This window comes from Gymnodraco acuticeps, unplaced genomic scaffold (genome assembly GCF_902827175.1).
Source record: "Gymnodraco acuticeps unplaced genomic scaffold, fGymAcu1.1, whole genome shotgun sequence".
Classification (NCBI taxonomy): domain Eukaryota; kingdom Metazoa; phylum Chordata; class Actinopteri; order Perciformes; family Bathydraconidae; genus Gymnodraco; species Gymnodraco acuticeps.
The window spans coordinates 1,048,670-1,067,426 of record NW_022990055.1 but is presented as its reverse complement, the minus strand read 5'-3'; the positions used below and the strand labels follow the sequence as shown (position 1 = coordinate 1,067,426).

The 18,757-nt window shown below is 42.0% G+C and overlaps 1 protein-coding gene across 1 annotated transcript in view; it reads left to right on the top strand.

Moving 5' to 3' along the window:
• Window positions 1-18,757, top strand: part of LOC117545952 (inactive N-acetylated-alpha-linked acidic dipeptidase-like protein 2) — a 1,067,198-nt gene that overhangs the window by 571,850 nt on the left and 476,591 nt on the right. The window contains exon 9 of the mRNA XM_034215999.1: window positions 5,888-6,007. Within this exon, the coding sequence (XP_034071890.1) occupies window positions 5,888-6,007 (120 nt within the window). The remainder of the gene's footprint in view (window positions 1-5,887; window positions 6,008-18,757) is intronic.

Genomic DNA, 18,757 nt, shown 5'->3' with positions numbered 1-18,757 from the left:
AGCGTAGCCGGGAGCGGGTGTGGGAACACAGCCTTCACCAGCTACCTGCTTCACAGAAAGAGTAGAGCCGCGCCGCTACTCGCCAAACAGAAAGAGGGATGTAAGTATACCCACGTTACCGGCAGAGGGAGCGGGAGCGAGAGCACTGCCTTCACCTAGCTGGGTTAATAAATAAGGCAGTTTACCAGGAGCGGGGGCGAGAACACTGCCTTCACTGGTTGAGCTAGAGGCGAGTGCCAGATGCAGCGTAACCGGGAGCGGGTGCGGGAACACAGCCTTCACCAGCTACCTGCTTAACGGGAACCGGGCAATTTAGCGTCTACCAGGAGCGGGGGCGAGAACACTGCCTTCACTGGTTAATTTAAGACAAATGCCAGATGCAGAGTAACCGGGAGCGGGTGCGGGAACACAGCCTTCACCAGCTACCTGCTCAACGGAATAAACGAGGCAGTTTAGCGTCTACCAGGAGCGGGGGGCGAGAACACTGCCTTCACTGGTTAATTTAAGACAAATGCCCGATGCAGCGTAACCGGGAGCGGGTGCGGGAACACAGCCTTCACCAGCTACCTGCTCAACGGAATAAACGAGGCAGTTTAGCGTCTACCAGGAGCGGGGGCGAGAACACTGCCTTCACTGGTTAAATTAAACACGAGTGCCAGATGCAGCGTAACCGGGAGCGGGTGCGAGAGCACAGCCTTCACCAGCTACCTGCTTAAAGGAATAAACAAGGCAGTTTAGCGTCTACCAGGAGCGGGGGCGAGAACACTGCCTTCACTGGTTAAATTAAACACGAATGCCAGATGCAGCGTAACCGGGAGCGGGTGCGAGAGCACAACCTTCACCAGCTACCTGCTTAAAGGAATAAACAAGGTAGTTTGGCGTCTACCAGGAGCGGGGGCGAGAGCACTACCTTCACTGGTTAAATTAAAGACGAATGCCTACCTGCTGAACGGGAAGAGTAGAGCGGTGCTGCTACTCGCCGAACAAACAAAGGGGATGTAGCTACACCCCAAATCAAGAAGCTTTACACAAGCTAAGACCGGAAACTGGCTTCTAAAGAAAAAACAGCACGGGAAACTCCGGTGCTTAACACGGCGTCAGCCGAGTGGCTGCAGCGCTACTGCTAACTAGCTCAATGCTAATGAAGTTCGCAGAATAAGTACAAAAGCACAGCAAGGGCAACTCCTGGGAGAGGGAGCGGAAACACCTCCGTCACCATAAAAGTTGAAGCCCAAAAAGCAAAACAGACAGTAACGGGACAACTAGGCTGGGAGAGGGAGCGAAAACACTGCCATCACCAACCAAGCCGACACCAACCTGTCCGAACGAAGTCTCTGCGCAGCCAGCCACAGCTCCTGGAGGACGGGTAAACCCGCGGCCCCGACTGGATGAGTCGCGAAGCTGCACGCAGCCAGCTGTTTGCAGAGAATCCTTAACAAATATTCCAACCGAACGAACGCTGTAGGCTACAAAAAATGTAGCCAAGGTACTCTCGTGCAGCGAGAAGATGAAAGGAACAGATCCACTGACGACACCGGCTGATATAGCCGGTGTCACGTGGGCCACAGGTGACTTTGTTGGTATTGGTACTCGAGCTGCGCATGCGCGCGATGGACACATCCAGTGCTAAAGCACAGCCTCTGGCGGTCAGTATAGGACGAAATAGAACCCACAGTTTAAAGGGAAAAATGGGAGAAACCTCAGGGAGAGCAACAGAGGAGGGATCCCTCTCCCAGGACGGACAGATGTGCAATAGATGCCGTGTGTAAATTGAAAAGATAATACATTTGCAACATAGGTAGTCCAAATGTTTGGAAATGCATGTGTGTATAATAGGAAGATGAATCCACGAGGATATCCATCCAGGACCTATGATCCAGGACCACAGCCACGACTCAAGATCCAGGGCTCGCGATGCAGGACACAGGACCGCAGGATCATCCATGTCTCCGGATCCCAGCGTATATAGACACCAAAAAGAAAGACATTTGGGGAAGCTGGGTTAATCGGAACATGAGAGTACACAGGTATAGACAGAGAGAAGGAAGAAGTAAGATGTCCCCCGACAAACTAAGCCTATATCAGCAAAACTAGGGGCTGAATCTAATCAGCCCAAACTATAAGCCTTATCAAAAAGGAAGGTCTTAAGCGCACTCTTAAAAACGGATAGGGTGTCTGCCGCCCGAACACAAACTGGAAGCTGATTCCACAAATGTGGAGCTTGATAAGAAAAGGCATGGTAAATGGTAACAATTTGACCAAAACATATCACCATGAAACTTCCCCAGTTGATTACTAACTATAGGATTTTTTTTTTTTGTATTTTAGGTTTGTATGAATTGTTTATTTAAATATGGAAATGACGCAACACAAATCTGACCATTGGATATAACCAGATTCAAAATGGTGTTCCTTTTTCATTTTCATGATGGAGGTAAAGGTTTTTACTGAGGTCATTGTTGAGGGATATCTCTTTGTAGTACACCATCAATCCAAAGATTACCGTTAAAAGTCATAATAAATGTATGTTTTGGGAATTAAATGTTCGATAAATCAGGTTCAACCATGTGACATGTGCAGCATCGCTGGATAAAAAGGTATTTGCCAGCACTTGCCCTCTTCAGCCTTCCTCTCCTTGTTGGCCGACATAATGACAGTGAGTGTGAAGGCACTTTGTTAGTGATAAGAGTTAATTACAGGCTGGATATGAGCAGCCTTCAATCAGTGCACTGCAGAAACAATCCATGACCTCCTCCGTCTCATCCCTGCATTCCTCCATGTCCCTCCCTTCAGAGCCTACAGGAGTCACACTTTACCTAAAACCAAACCACTTTACAAAAAAAAAAATTCTACCTAAGAGCAGGAATGGAGATATATGTATAAAGCTGCATCGAGGAGGACATTTATCTGCAGGGTCTTTATTGTCATACAGAAAAATATACCTATTGTCTAATAAGGCAGTCATTTCATAAATAGACAATTTTGCATATCTAAACAGCTAAGATAAAACAAACAACTAAATTGTAGGCCCTGAAATGTATACTTCTGACAGAATGGTCAATGTTTCAAAGATTACAAAGAAGTCCAACATTGGGAGAATATTGATTTTTGTTGAGACATCATGTGTTTCCCTCTGCCGATGCACACAATCAGTATAAAGATTATTACATTTTCTTCAGTCTTAATGAGATCATGGGTCATTTAATCATGGATTGTCTGAACACCAGCTCCTGATTGGTTGGACATCCCTGGAGCTCCTTTAATTATTGGTCCAGATCATTTCCTCAGTTGAGAAAATCATTAAAATGCTACTACTTCGATTCCTACAAACAGGACGAAAAACATCTCACTATTTAAGCCAGCTCTCTTGTTCTTTGTTTGTGAATAACTTTAGTGTGTGGAATGTGCTATATAAATACAGTTTGATTGATTGATCAATTGAGTATTTCATCTCAATGCCACAAAAAAACATGAAATAACAAAATGTAGACACTAGTTTAATTTACTCATATTTAAATGTTTGGATCTGGCTTCATTACATGCTGCCAGTACAAATTGAAATGACACATACATTAAAATGTGTGCCTTCTTTTACTCTAACATAAGATTTAAAAAGGACCTATCATGCTCCTTTTCAGGTTCATATTTATATTTAGTTATTCTACTGTGACATGCCTCCATGCTTTAATGTTCAACAAGATTGTTATTATTATTATTATCATACTGCCTGTGCTGCAGCACCTCTTTTCACCCTCTGTCTGAAACCAGAGCCCAGTCTGCTCTGATTGGTTAGCTGGCCAGCGCTGTTGTGATTGGTCAACAGCTTAGAGATATCCCGCCCCTTAGCATATCACGTACAATGTGTTGTAGCGCTAGCCAATAGAATCTCAATTGTTACATAGTGATGTCACTACGTTCACTTGAATCACACAAAGGAGTGACCCAATGGAGGCGTTTCAGGCAGAGGGGGGGGTTGTGGAAGAGTAACCCCCCTCTGTAGGAATCACAGGGATTTTAGTCTTTTACATAAAAAGAAAACTATACGACACTATAGGAAAGGGAAAAGCATAATAGGGCCTCTTTAATTCTGTGTATGGTCTATTGATACATTTGAAAAAAAGGAGTTGGAAGGAAGTTTGCTTTAAAAATATGATGCAGATTTGGGTGATGATTTTTTATACAACAGTCAAACCAGAACAAAAGATCCACAGTTAGATTAATGCTGCAACAATGTTCATAGATATTGAACGCAGACCGAGTCCGTTTCCATGCCATTCTTCTTATCATTCTTCAACAACTCAACCAGAACCTTTGTAAATGCGTTGCTGTGTTAAGAGGAATTAATCATCATCTCAACAGGAGAGTGATGCTCGCAGCTTCAGCCAGACACAGGCCACTCACATTGTTAATTTCATTACCTCGCCGAGATGAAACGAAAAACTAAAGGCGGAGAGGGGGGAAGAGGGATGGATCTAGCTCAAACCGCAACATCCGTAAAGAGATTCTTCAATATTTCAATTTGCTGCGCCTTGTACTGTTCCATGGTATGCAGTTTAAATGGAGGACATTTATGATGCAAATGCAGGCAGGAGCTATAAATCTCTCTTGCTCTCCTCTCCTGCGCTCCCCTGATGCAAAATATGTGCTCTCTCCTTTTCAGACACACATATACACACTCACACTGAGGCGCTATCCCCGCACTCTGCCTAGCTTTCTCTCCACTGCAGCATCGTGTTACACTCGCCCCCTGGCCACATGAAAAATTAATCTGATGCAGTGAGGGAGTAGGGAGGGGGGAGAGGGGTGAGAGAAGGAGTAACAGAAAGGAAGACAGGGAGAGAAAGACCCCAAAAAAGTAATGCTTTGACTTTCCTCAACAACTTCTAGGTCACTTTAATTTGGACGATGATAACTCAGTCAGCCGCTTAATCACACACGTGCACGTCGCTACCCGATCCGTACCGGAAACCCGGTGCATATCTGTTCCTGCCCGTGATGCTGACTGAAGCATCTCGAGGCAATTTACAGCATTTTTGTGGGATTTCAAGACAAATATGTAATCTTTGGTTTGTCTAGTAGTTATGAAATAGAACAATTAAAACTGTTCCTTTTTTTGGTAAAGAATGTCTAAAATATGGGGCTTTACCAAAGAAAAGCTGGTGAAATTATTGCATTGCTTTAATAGGGTCATTGTTAAACTCATTCAACTATGAAAAATGAAATACTTTATATCATAATGTACACTCATTAAGATCCTTTTGAACCTAAGACACTAACAGTGTTGTAAGATTTACTTTACAATTATTTTATATTTACATTCATTGTCAGTTTTGACACGTTAAATCGTGTGTTTTGTATGCACCCGTTCCTATTTGATCTTCGTTGGATTTCTGAAAGCCGTGTTCTCTGTGGTATCGGCACTTTATCAACAACACCGTAAAACGAAGTTGGTGACAGGAAATAGTGCAAACACACACTACTGTATGTTAAAATAATCCCAAAGTATCAGGTTGTATTGAAGTGCTATGCTCTTATAATGGCCGCATAAAGAATGACTACAAGCAACTCATATGTTTACATTTTTTTTACTGATAGGTCTATAGTTTCGTATTAATGTACGAGTGATGTATCCTAATTACGTAATCCGCTTATATGTATTGCGTTACTCCCTGGCACTCTTCAAATAACTCAAAGGACAGCAGTTCAATACCCTGTCCTTTTACAAAGTGAGCTTAAACACACAGCTAACTGGAGCATACACAGACTACCTGACATCTGGGTGGAGTATTACACACAAACATCTAGGGAGAAGCTTTAATTAAAGAGCATTTAATGATTTCAGTAACTGCTGACCCCTTGAACCCTCTGTGCTGCTCCTCCTCACCAGGGGGAGGTGGTGGATGTGCAGTACGCCGGCGTGGACGACCTCCGGAGAGCCAAAGACAGCCTGAACCTCACCAACCAGATCGCCCTGGTCAAGCTTGGCCGAGCACCTCTACTGTACAAGGTACGATCCAATCTAACCTCTGCTACCGCTCTGCTCCGCTGATAAGGGAATTGCATGCATGTGATTTAACGCTGTACTTGAGATCTATCTGATACTATAATCCTGCAGCAGGGAAACATTCTGAGGAATGAGATCTTTTGATCTTTAAATAAGTGCAAGGTATGACTCAGAAAATGATGTTCCTGAGCCTTTAAACTAAATCCTTCCTGATCTCGGTATTTTATTATACTTGCATCCAGTCGTACCTCACTGCATTTTAAAGTAAGTTAATAAAGCCTGCTGCAAACAGATTTGTATACTGGCCGGTCATGCATCACTTAATCTTCATTTTATTTCTTCAATAAATGTATCATACTTGACTCGTGTATCCGCAGGAAAACTGTCTGAATCCATCCGTCTCAATAAGAAGTAGCATTAGCGACGCACTGATAGATTAGGCCTTCTCCTGCTTGGGTGTGCGCCCACGTTCTGCTCTAAGCAGTTTTCTTATCAATTAGAAGATGACAGGGAAAATATATATTCCAATCCAGTTAATTAAAACATAAATATCTACTTACATGTTAATTACTCACACATTCATCTTCAGTTTCAATTAAACTAAAAGTAATTTAATTATGCAAATGTGAAAACAAACTTAATGTGGATGAGATGGAATATTGAGTAATGGAAATGTTTACTGAGAGTAGCTTTGATTTTGTCCATGTATGTCAGATGTATGTCCGTTGACTTTGAATTAGTAGTTAAAAAAGCGGGAAACTGTAAAATGATTGTATTCAATTATAATTATGTTTACCATGTTAAATGATATTGATATCCTTTCATAACTGAGGTTTAGATGCAAGACGGGGAAAAAAGCTTTTTTCCGGAGAATCTGAAAGCGTTGACTTCATGCTTTGTGCAGTAAAACCAATACCTGTAATGCGATAGAGACTGTGATGACTCAACAAGCATCCACAATCTGCATCTAGAGAAAGGTTTATTTGGTGGTATTTAAATAATATATTCGCCTGTATGTATCAAACTTAAAACAACTTATATATTGCTAAAAGCTCTGGGAAGAGCCGTTGGTTGTTCCAACTAATGTCTAATATCTAACTATCTTTTAACAGATAAACATTTCTCCCTCCATTTCAACTGATCAAAGTTCAGCCTCTGATAAACACAGAATCTAGTTTAAAGCTCTGGAAAAAGCTTAACAAATGAACCTGGTGCTCGATTTGATTTGGAGCTTAAATGCACTTAAAATGTTATATGGAGAAAACTTTGATGTAAATATGTTTTTGGCCATAAAATTATGTATCCTAGTTTCATTTAATTTCCCTTCAGTTAACAGATATGCAGTGTATATGTCAAGGGATTGTATTGAATTATCAAGTAAGCTAACTAAGTTAACTACGTTATGTATACATGTCACCACTGCCATGTAAGTTGAGTATGCTACGTAACTTGAAATAAGTCACCATTAAGCTATGGTTTCAATCTGGACACAAACAGCATTGTTTTGGTATTTGTTATCAGGGGGTTTCACTTTTGCTTTCAATCATGTTTCACCAGTTAGTGGCTGTATTTTGCAGATAAAGGTGTGAAACTCTGGTTAAAGCTATTCTACTCTTATTTGAAGTCCAAAATGTCCTTTTAAGTAGTTAAATAAATGAAGGCACTAAAAATAAAAGAAAGCAGTTTCCTCTGCTTTATTCATTGAACATTACTCTACTTCCGAATGTGAGGCTGGTGAGAAATGACAGACTAATGAGCCATAACAGGAGTAAATGGAGGTTAAGAAAAAAAAGTAGAGTAAACGTTCAAAGAGGGGTCAGCATACTGCATTTGCATTCCTACAGTTAGAGTTTTAGAAATCCATTAAATCAGTCTGCACCTCCTGCCTCATGGGAGCGGGCCAGCAACAGCTGACCCATTTTTCCTGCTCGCCCACAGTTTGTGACAAATTTGATCATGTGTGCTCCATAATGTCTCTGTGTGTCAGCAGCTGAGAGGAATGATCGCCCTTTACGTAGAACTGGGGAGGAATGATGGATGAGCCTTGTACCCGCACTAATGATCGTGTGACGGTGACCGCAGGCCCAGTGTTAACATACGCTACACTCATATTTAACACAAACATGGAGCATACGTTTGAACCATAAGTCATTTAGTTCCATTAGTACTAGCTAATTTGAGAATCACAATATAGAATTGGGATATTATGTTATAATATGTTTATTGTTTTCTTTATGATTAATGGTTTTCCACACATTTTACTAACACGTTATTTAATACGTGTATATGAATGTCAATCATGTATTTGTGTGCCTTCTGTAATCATGTAATTGTGAAAGTAAAGGCTTTCACACACTATAGGAACATGATCATGCCAGGATACGGACAAGCACATTTTTCCTTGCTTGAAAATATTATGCCTCATATCTATATGTACTGAGAGCGATGAGAATTAGCAACGGTTAGAATGGGTCTTCTTTGGCGTTTGTCTTTGGACCTCCAGCTCTGTTGAGGTGAGCCAGGCCAACGTTTCATTGTCCATGTCGATCAGACCACGGTATTCAATGACCTTGATCTTGGCCGTGGTAAGTCCTATCGCTAGGCATTTGCATTTAGCATTATTTGAAGGTGCTGCCTGACCTGAAATAACTATGCTTGTTGCGGTCTACAGACGCGGGCGGTCAAGACATTACTTGACCACTTTTTAGGCTTATAAGCCCATACGCTACTTTTAGGGGAGGCCAAGTAAAGGATATCGTTTTCCACCCTGTGTTGTGGGCCGTAAACATGCCGTGTTAAACCGTCATTTCAATTGTTTTCAAAGTTGACGCGCAGAAGGCAGTGCTCAACATTTCAAAGTAGTTTACATTTTGGAACTCAGCATACATGGGACATGGGCCAAACAATTGACGCTGACAGACTTCCTTAAATATCAGTTTACAGGAGGAGTTGTTTGTTTATGTGCAGGGTGATCAATACCCTGACTATAAGATCTATCCAGTGTTTCACCTATATTCATTTCATGAGCACTGCTGCTGATCATTAATAACCTCTGCTCTTGTGTGCAGAACCCACCTACACTCACACCCACAAAGCAGAGACATAAACAACATTTTCTAGGGAAAGCACTTATATTTATTAATACTTTAAAAAACAGTTTCTGGATTAGATCAGAAGGTATGGTTAGCTGTTTATAATTGCAGTTCAACTTGCCTTAGTGCCCTTGAAAAGTTGTCTGAAGAGCAGACACCCAACCACCGACTCACGGGCCCTGCGTCTTCAGGCGGTAAAATACGCTGCATGTGTGCGGCTCTTTATGTCTAGGGATTCTAGGGAGGCAAGAATGGAAGGAGTGGATCTGGTATAAGCTGCTTTAGTCAAGGATGACAGGATAAAGAAGGTTTCTGTTTTTGTTCATTGAGGTGGATTACGAAGCCTCAATATTGTTGTTTGGATAAAGGCACAACACATAACTAATAATTGTGTACTTTACTCAAATGGATTGGTATCTACCTTTTATTTGCAAATAATATTTATAAAGAAATGGCTTCTTTATTTGACGTGTAAAAGTCATGCTCTGTGTGAGAATATTTATGTCCAACAACAGTTCAAACTTTGTTTTGTATTGACCTGATTAAAAGCACGGGGGAACAAATATAAAAATAGTAAAGGCCTTCAGTATGCAACATCATGTGATTTTGTTCATGAGCAACAAAAGTGTGTTAATTTCAAAATGAGCAGAACACATGGTAAACAGCGTGTGTATGGTACTTGCATGACGTTCTCTGCTTTTTCGTATTGTAAGTGGTTGATAACCGGTGTGTGTAAAGTTAAATGAGTGTGTGTGCTTGTGTGCAGTGTCTGCAGTGAAGGACAGAGTTGTGATGAGAGGAGGTTGACCCTGGTTGGTGTCACATATTCAATAAAATACTCATCCACCCTCGTAAAAAACAAGGACGCTACATTTCCCATGGACAACAATGAAATACTGCTGTATGCAGCCCACTGCCTCCCACCCAGCAACTATTCTCTCACTGCCAGTAATGTGGGATGAATAAACACCTATGCTACGCAGTGTAACCTTTGACAGCATGAGAACCACAACCAGCCATGGCTGGTGAGGCACTGACTCTTTCAGAGTCAGATTTACAAATATCATATTTTGACCATAATCGACATATTCGATTATTTTCAAAAGCTTTTTTAGTCTGATGCTTCGATTAATTTTAAACGGACCGTTCAACAAAAGGATACCCAAAATCTAAATATTGGATTGTTCTTTCTTAGTAAGATCCCATTTTCATTACAATTGGGGTCTTACCTTCACTTGAAGATGAAGTCCATGCTATCCTTCTGGACAACAATCTCTATTACTTTTTTGTAAAAGTCCTCCTTATCTTCCTCTAGTTTCAAAAGTCTAGTTTGTTGTTTGCGTCGCGTCTACCGCCATGGTCTACCCATGGATGTATAATAAGAACGGGTCTACCCCGTCTCTACGTAGAATAACAGTAGCAACAAGAACCTGTGGGCTCACTTGCGCCCCCTTCAGTGCGGCAGAGGTTATGGCTGCCTCCCCTGGTGCTTTTTTCATTGCCGTTGTATGATGAGACCAGCGAGCCTAAATATCATATATACGTGAAATAAGTTATTTAGAGACTATGGATGGCGAGGATAAATGTAATAAAGGGATCTACAAACATTACATTGGTGACCTACAGTGAGATGGTGCAGGCATGCGCTTAGGGCCCGCTTTCCAGACAGTTTCTGTGGGGTGACGCATTCTGAGGTGAGGCAGAGCTCATCTGTGCCTCACCTCACCACACAGTAACTGGCTTGAGCGTGCTCACAAAATAAGTGCTCGTGCTACATTAGTGCCCGCGCTCCAGCCAGTTACTGTGGGCTTACGTGAGGCAGAGCTCGTCCCTGCCTCACTTCTCATCGCTACCCGTAGTTGTAGCGGAGGAGCTCTGCAAATGTGCTGATTTTGACTATAAAAAGCGATTGGAATCATACAGAAATCACATTTACAAGTTACAACACAGATCAGTGGAGACATTTTATTATTATTACTATTTAGTTTTCCTTTAGTTGTTTTTCCGTTACATTGGAGTATGACAGGTGAGGCTCTGCCTCCCCTGCCTCCCCTGCCTGCACGTCGCTGAAGGAAACTGACTTCAAAAGGATGAGATATAATAAGTCACTGCAGTAATTATAAATGTACTTTCTATTCAGAAAAGTAAGACCACAGAGATGTCACCACGTTCACACTTTAGAGGCTTCTCAATACTCAAATTTCCCCTCCTCGACTCCTCGGTCCTCCGGTAGTGACCCGGAAATGAATTTCAGCGCGCCATGTTGAAGGACATCTCATTTCCCTAAATGCACACCGAGGATCGAGCGTCGAGGAGGCTCTCTGGAGGAGCTCTAACCAAGGATACACTGTAGTGATGTGTCGGTCGCGAACGAGCCGGCTCAAAGAGCCGGCTCTTTTAAGTGAACGACGGGAGCCGGCTCTTGCCCGCGAACGAGCCGGTTTTTTTTTTTTTTTTTTGCGGAGGGATCTAGATCGGCTTGAAGGCACATTATGCACTGTGCACATTATCCCGCTTATTACATGGCCACATTCTCAACAAAGTAACGACATGACTCCCAATATTAATTTAAATGCTTTTATGGATTTAGAAAATGATTTTATTGATTTAAAAAATAGTTTAACTTATTGATTTAAATTGACATGCATCCGCTAAGAAAAGTAGTCCGTTGTTACTGTTTGAACTAACGTAGCAATGGCAGGAACTGCTTCGATAGTGTTTTTGAGGAGCTTTTTGATTACAGATTTGAAAACATCGTTGCTTGCTTTAAAAGTAGCACAATTCATGATGTCAAACCTTGGAAAGTATCTAGATATCCCTGCCCTAATGCCAAAGTAACTGGCAACTGAATATGTGTCGCCGTTCGATGTCTATGTCTGGGCCGCTGCGTAAAAAGGAGGGTTTCTGCCCCATTAATTCTCTTCTTACTTCGATAAGAATAAAACACGGAGGACGGAGATCTCTTTTTCTCCCCCTCTTCTGACAGCCCAGCAGCTGATCTCAAAGCACGCTCCCCTCTCCTACAGGGGGGCGTGGTCAGCTGCAGCTCACAGAATCAGCCCCCTGCAAAAACAGCGCTGGAAAGAGTAAATAAAGCTAAATGAGGCATGGCTAAAATGCAGGATCTTTTATATAGGTCGATACAGTAGCCCCTTTTTTAAAATAGTTTTTATAGGTGTTGCTATCTGTTTTGTGTAGCGTGGTTCTACAAGCAAGTCAATGCATTCATTGGGTGGTATCGGAGAGAGTTACACAGGTCTGTAAATGCAATGAAAACAATTGGCCACAGCAAATCATTTATATTAAACATGTCATTTTTACTTTTGAATACTTCAGTACAAAGGTTGTATTGAATAATTTATGTGATATATTTGTACACATATAATTAGTCAAAACAGGGCTACATTTGATTTAATTAAAAGGTATAATATGTGGTAAACTGAAGAGCCGTTTGGGAGCCGAAAGAGCCGGCTCTTCTTGGTGAGCCGAGCCAAATGATCCGGCTCACCAAGAAGAGCCGGAATTCCCATCACTAATACACTGATGGTTCCTTCACGGCTCCTCCGCGGATGCATTCCCGGGAACGGTGGAGGCGTGACGCACGGCCGGACTTATCTCAGCCAATGACAGCTCTGCATGCATCCCCTGGATATTATTTTATTAACTGTTTTCATCGCGACGCGATGTTTACAGTGAGAACAGCTGTGAGATCCGTACAGAAAGCAGAGCAGTGTGTAAAATATATATCACTCAGTAACAGGCCTACTCTCTTTATTTGCTTTAGTTTAGTAGATATCTACAAACAAAGAGTCGATATTTTTCTAAGACCATTTAGTGCTTCACATAATAAAATACACAACGGCTGTAGCCTGATTATGCTTTAGGAGCTGTAGGTATGCGTGGTACAGTGTGTGTGCGCAAGGGCGCCGCCAGGGATTTTGGGCCCCATGAAAATATATCAAATTGGGCCCCCCCACCACCAGGCCCAGGCCACCCCAACCAAGCACAATTGCTAACCACATCTCCAGAACCCAACCCACTCATTTATGCTTTAAATAACTCTACCTGTACAGGCTTGCATCTATCTTGTAGTCCAAAACTAACCGCACAATATTTACTGACACTGAGCTGTGAAAATATAACACTGTGCAGACGTGGAACATTCTGCTGCAGTAGAATTCACTATTTGATATAAGACTAACATTCCTGACAATAGATGTCAATAGTCATCTTTTATGGTGTAAATGCCTTTTTAATAATAACATTTATGAATGGAACATTCTAAACATGAATGCATAAATCCAAATAAATATAACTTAAATATACATGACCTCTTAAATTAAAATAAAGTGAACATTACCAGCAACAAAATCATTTATAACACAACAAATAACATAAGCAGCAGATTTTTAAATTAAATATACATACCAACTACAAAATAAGCAGGTATTAATGTGGAACACAACGGAAATGGAAATGAAAAGGCCTGATGGTGGTGCCAAATCAGAGCCTTTTTCAGAGCTGAGCAAGGACTCTGATGCATGTTGAGAAAAAGACTGAGAACAGGTCATTACCTGTTCTCAGTCTTTTTCTCAACATGCATCAGAGTCCTTGCTCAGCCTTACTCACCAAGAGCCCAGCGCCTAGCCTTCTTATGCGGCTTTCACACCAGCGCTTTTCCCTTTCTAGCTCCGAGCTAGAGCTTTTCTGGTTCAGCTCCGGTTTCCCTTTTCTGCTCCCGCTCTGTTCACACCGCACAGAGCCTGACTGGTGCTGCCGCTGCTGCGTCATGACGACACCGTCAACGGCGTTACGGTGCTCACAACAACAACAACAACAACAACGGGGAACTGCGTCGGGTCGATGATCGTGTTGCTTTTAATCACACGAAGCGTATTTTTATTATGATTCTACTTGTGATAGTCGGACACGACAACCTGTGCAGCCCATGTAATGATTCCATCCGATAGCTGCTATAATACAAAACGTCTGCCTCTCTCCACAATGATCAATAACAGTGAACGGATGGTCAAAGTAAGGTACAAATAAACAGAATCACACGAAGACTGGTTAGTGTTGCCTGACTTTATAAAGTGTGTTTATAAGCACTACTGCTTGTAGGCAGGCATGACAGTCGACCCATGTTCAGGGGAGGTGGGTTTAGTTTCCTGCACGCCTCGACGTAAGAGAGACGTAAGCGACGCCACCTCTTAGCTCCGAAGCTCTTGCCTCTAGACCAGGGGTCGGCAACAGGCGGACCGCGGTCCGGATCCGGACCCAGACGCCGACCTATACGGACCCGGAGCTATAATCAATACATTAATAGGGGTTTTTTCGGCTCCTCCCGCTTTTTTAACGCTGATTTGGTTGACTTGTGTAATACGTGGAGAACCGAAGAGTTTTCGTTTTGGGGGTGGGGGGGGGGGAGTCCGTCCGTCCGTCGGTCCGTCAGTCCGACTGACGGACAACTTCTCACTTCAAAAAAGAAGAAGAAATCTAGACCGCAAAAATAATTAAACAAGCGAGTACCTGTTTTTCCTGTCCAAGGACAGGTTCCTTGAACACAACACGAGCGTAACGTGTCTTCACGTGGTATATGTCTCGTCTGAAATGAGTGCTGACAGAGAGCACCGGAACGCCGCTCCAGCTCTTCAAATATTGCAAGACCCATAAGGAGCCGTACACATGCCGCAGTGTTTGCGTGGCTGTGTCTTTAGTTGTAAGCACAGTGGCGATCTGTTGTTATTAGCATCTGGTTAGCTAGCTATGCTAACGAATTTAAAGAGCTTTTCTACAACCAGGTGGAAGAGAGCTCTCTCCTGAGAGGCTCAAATAACCTCAGCTTAGTGAGGTTAAGGCACACCTTGATATGATCATTATAGTTATTAATGAGACTAAATGAAAAACAGGTATAAAATACTATATGACAGTAACAAAAAAGTTGTTAAAAATAACAACAATAGAGTTTAAAAGGGGAGTGATTTGTAAAAATATCCAAAAAGAAAAATATGCTTACAGTTCTGTTTCATATGGGTGTTGAGAGATGTATCCAGATCTCTTAATGTTGCTCTCAAAGTGCACCAGATTGATGCTTTTAACTTCAATATTTAAAAAAAAATCTTCCCGGGAGAGCATGCCCCCGGACCCCCCTGGAGAAGGTTAGGTCCCCCCCACTTAAATCATGTTCACATGGATAGGATACTAAATACATTTGCACACATCTTGTGTCCATATCTTTCTGTTTTGGTGGTCATGCCACAACCGTGCACGTGCATGCGTGAGTCATGGTGAGATATCTGGATTCAGAGGTTGCTTTTTCTTTGCACAGCATGAAAGAAAGGTGAAATGAATGGGCTGTGATTTTAGTTTTTTTTAAGCAGATGTTGAGTTCAATAATTTGTACGACCCCCGGAGGATGTTGTAAAAATTGAAAGGAAAAAGGTTCCCCACCCCTGCTGTAAATAATAATAAAAACCCTTGATTTTTAACTTAACATCTCTGTCTCCTATTGATCTGAGTATATTATAAAGAATAGCAGTTAATTGAAGCATTATAGCACAGGCCTTTGTCAGATGGTATATTACGCTGTTTTTTTCCTGCTTCGAATAGTTCTCTCTTTTTTCACCATACCTGTGTTTGCATCACTGTAACCAATGAGCACCTGCATGTGTGTGAGAATGGCCCTGACACCATTTCAGCCCAGATTTACAAACTCCTGGCAGGACAAGCTCGAGCTCAATTCTCACACTGAATTTAAAAAAAGTGAGTGAGGGACTGCAATATAAGAGGGAAAGAAAGAGAAACTTTAAAACTGTTCAATTGTTATGATGTGTAAAGACTGATATTGTTCTATAATCGGTGTTAAGTCATGATGTGAAACAGTTAACAAAGAAAAAGGGAAACTCAAGCTGCTGCTACACTTTATTTTATTTATCTAAAATTAAGCACTTTTAAGATGCACACATTTTCAAAAGATATTTTATTTATTTTCTCTATTTTATTTGTAAATGCAGCCCGAGAGGAACATTACACATATCCACAGTATTTAAGTAGGCTAATGTTAATTGACAATAAATATTGTTGTTTTTGAATTGTACTTTCTTTATTTGATTGGCAGTCAGTTGTTGATTACATGCAGACGTTGATAAAGCTACAGGTCACTTCAATATATATCACACTAATTCATGAAGCAAGTTAGACATTTTGATGTTCCGGACCTTTGCATGGGGAGATTTTCTCTAACTGGACCTCGTTGAATTTTAGTTGAAGACCCCTGCTCTAGACCAACCATTGTTTGGAGCTGGAAGTGAACCGGATTCCGGAGCTAAGAGGCGGCGCCGCTGCGGTGTGAACAGGAAAAACCGGCACTTTTCAGGCTCCAGCTCCGAGCCGGAGCTGAAAACGCGTTGGTGTGAAAGGGGCATTACAGGCAAAGTCACTGATTAAGTCCTTGAAGTCCAGCTTTCTAGCTAACTGGCTTTCAATGGACAGCATGGCAAGACTGCAAAGCCTGTCCTGAGACATAGTGGACCTCAAATAGTTTTTTATCAATTTTAGCTTACTGAAAGCTCTCTCACCTCCTGCAACAGTCACAGGCAGTGTGCAAAATATACGTAAAACAATGCACAATAATGCTTGTGAATTCTATTCAGGAGACCAAGAGGGGACAAGTTAGTGTGGAAAGTGGCAGCATACACAGTGTTCAGGTGTCTTACTTCATTTTCAAACTCAGGTGTAAGATCTCTTGAATACTTCCTGATCAGTGGTTGGCAAACAGAAGGGACTTTATCCTCAGCAATCTGCCCAACTTTCAGAACAGCAGAAAATGCTTCCACAATACATTGAGTGGTGCGGAACCTAGTGTCTAAGTCGCATATGATCTTGTCCATTGCAGTAAAAAACACTGTGTTGCGGAACACCGTTGCTGCACTGTCCTGATCTGTCTTCTCTTGAGAGGTCTCATCATGGAATCTCTTCCTTTTCCTCTTGCGACAGTGTTCCATGCTAAATTCAGGTGCAACATCCATTTGAGCAGCAATCAGTGTTGTCTCAGACAGGAGTGACTCCCATGCATCTCTAAGAGCCTGTATCTCTTCCTTTAAGTCTCTATGTCGAGTGAGATCTTCCCAGACTGGAGAATTGTATTCCTGTCCTCAATGCATTGCAGTACTTTTAGCCAGACAGTGAGGAGGACAATAGCATTGAATGACATGAAGTAGGTCTTCAGCCCACTAGCATCTGATCTGGCCTCACTGGTGAGACTGCATGTCATGAGTATGCTATCAAGGGCCTCTATGACATCAGGTAGGTGTCTTGCTACAGGTTTAACAGCGTGGATCCTTGAACTCCAGCGGGTATCGGAGAGGCGCTGCAAAGAGCAACCTGTTTTCTCTTTGTAGATGGCCCATCGCGCTGGACTGGCACTAACAAGTGTATAAAGGCGATTGATGCAGCCAAAAAATGTTGACACTTCTGTGCTTGATTCTGCAGCATGCACACCTACAAGGAGGCACAAGGTGAAAATGTAGCCAGATTATTTTTTTTCAGTATTTGGGTTTGGACTCCCTTGACTTTTCCTGACATGTTTGCCCCATTGTCATATCCCTGCCCTCTGCAATCTGCAATGTCTATCCCTTTGTCTTGAAGCACATTTTCAATCATCTCGGCTATCTCACTCCCTGTCTTTTTGTGGAAGTCCTTGAATTCAAGGAACCGTTCAGTGATCTCCTAGTCATCAGTTTCTTTGTTATAATAATTCACATATCTTATGAGCACAACATTCTGCTCAGTATGTGAAATGTCTGGTGTAGCATCACAGATGACTGAATAATAAATAGAATCCTCCCTTTCCTTTAGAATTGTTTTAAAAATTCTTCTGCCACATAATTCAATGAATTCATTTTGAATGTCAGAGCTCAAATAATATGTCAGCCTGGTTCCTTTCTTTTTGTCCTTAACTATTTGTAAGTGTTCATTCAGCAGTGGGTCGTAATGAGCTAATAGCTCTAGTGTGCCTAGGAAATTGCCATTGTGAATGTCATTCAGATCTTTGGTTTTACCCCTGAAAGGTAAATTCCTTGATGCCAAGTGCAGTGTTACATCCAGGATTCTCTTCAAGAGAGCTCTATTTTTCTCAGTTTCTATTTGTATCTGCTTCTGCAACTGACAGTCAATGCCGCTAACTTCCATTACAGATTGATGCAAATTCTTCCACTTTAAGTAGCAGTCTCTATGTGCCTTATTCTTCTCATGGGCCGGGAACTTATCATACGACGCCACTTCACATCAGACATTTTATATCCATGTTGACTGTTCAGTACTAAGGGAAGGTATTTTTTGTTCATGGGACAAAAGCACACATGGGATGCAATAATAGTGCATTAGTGCTTTTGCTGTGAATCACCCAGTCTCTCTTCACCTTTTCTCTTCCATTTGCTGCCTTAGTATACTGCAAGTATTCTGGGAATGCCTTTCCTTCAGAATCCTGTAGCATGTGTTGGTCTTCATCTCTTGTTGTGGCCAATTTCCTAACTATAGACTCCCTGTCCATATTAGTCATATTTGCTGGCCACAAAGCTGGGTCATTTGACAGAAGATTTTCTTCCTTAGAATATGTGTTGCATAACTTGTCATTTACAGCTTCCTCACTTTGTCTGTCCTT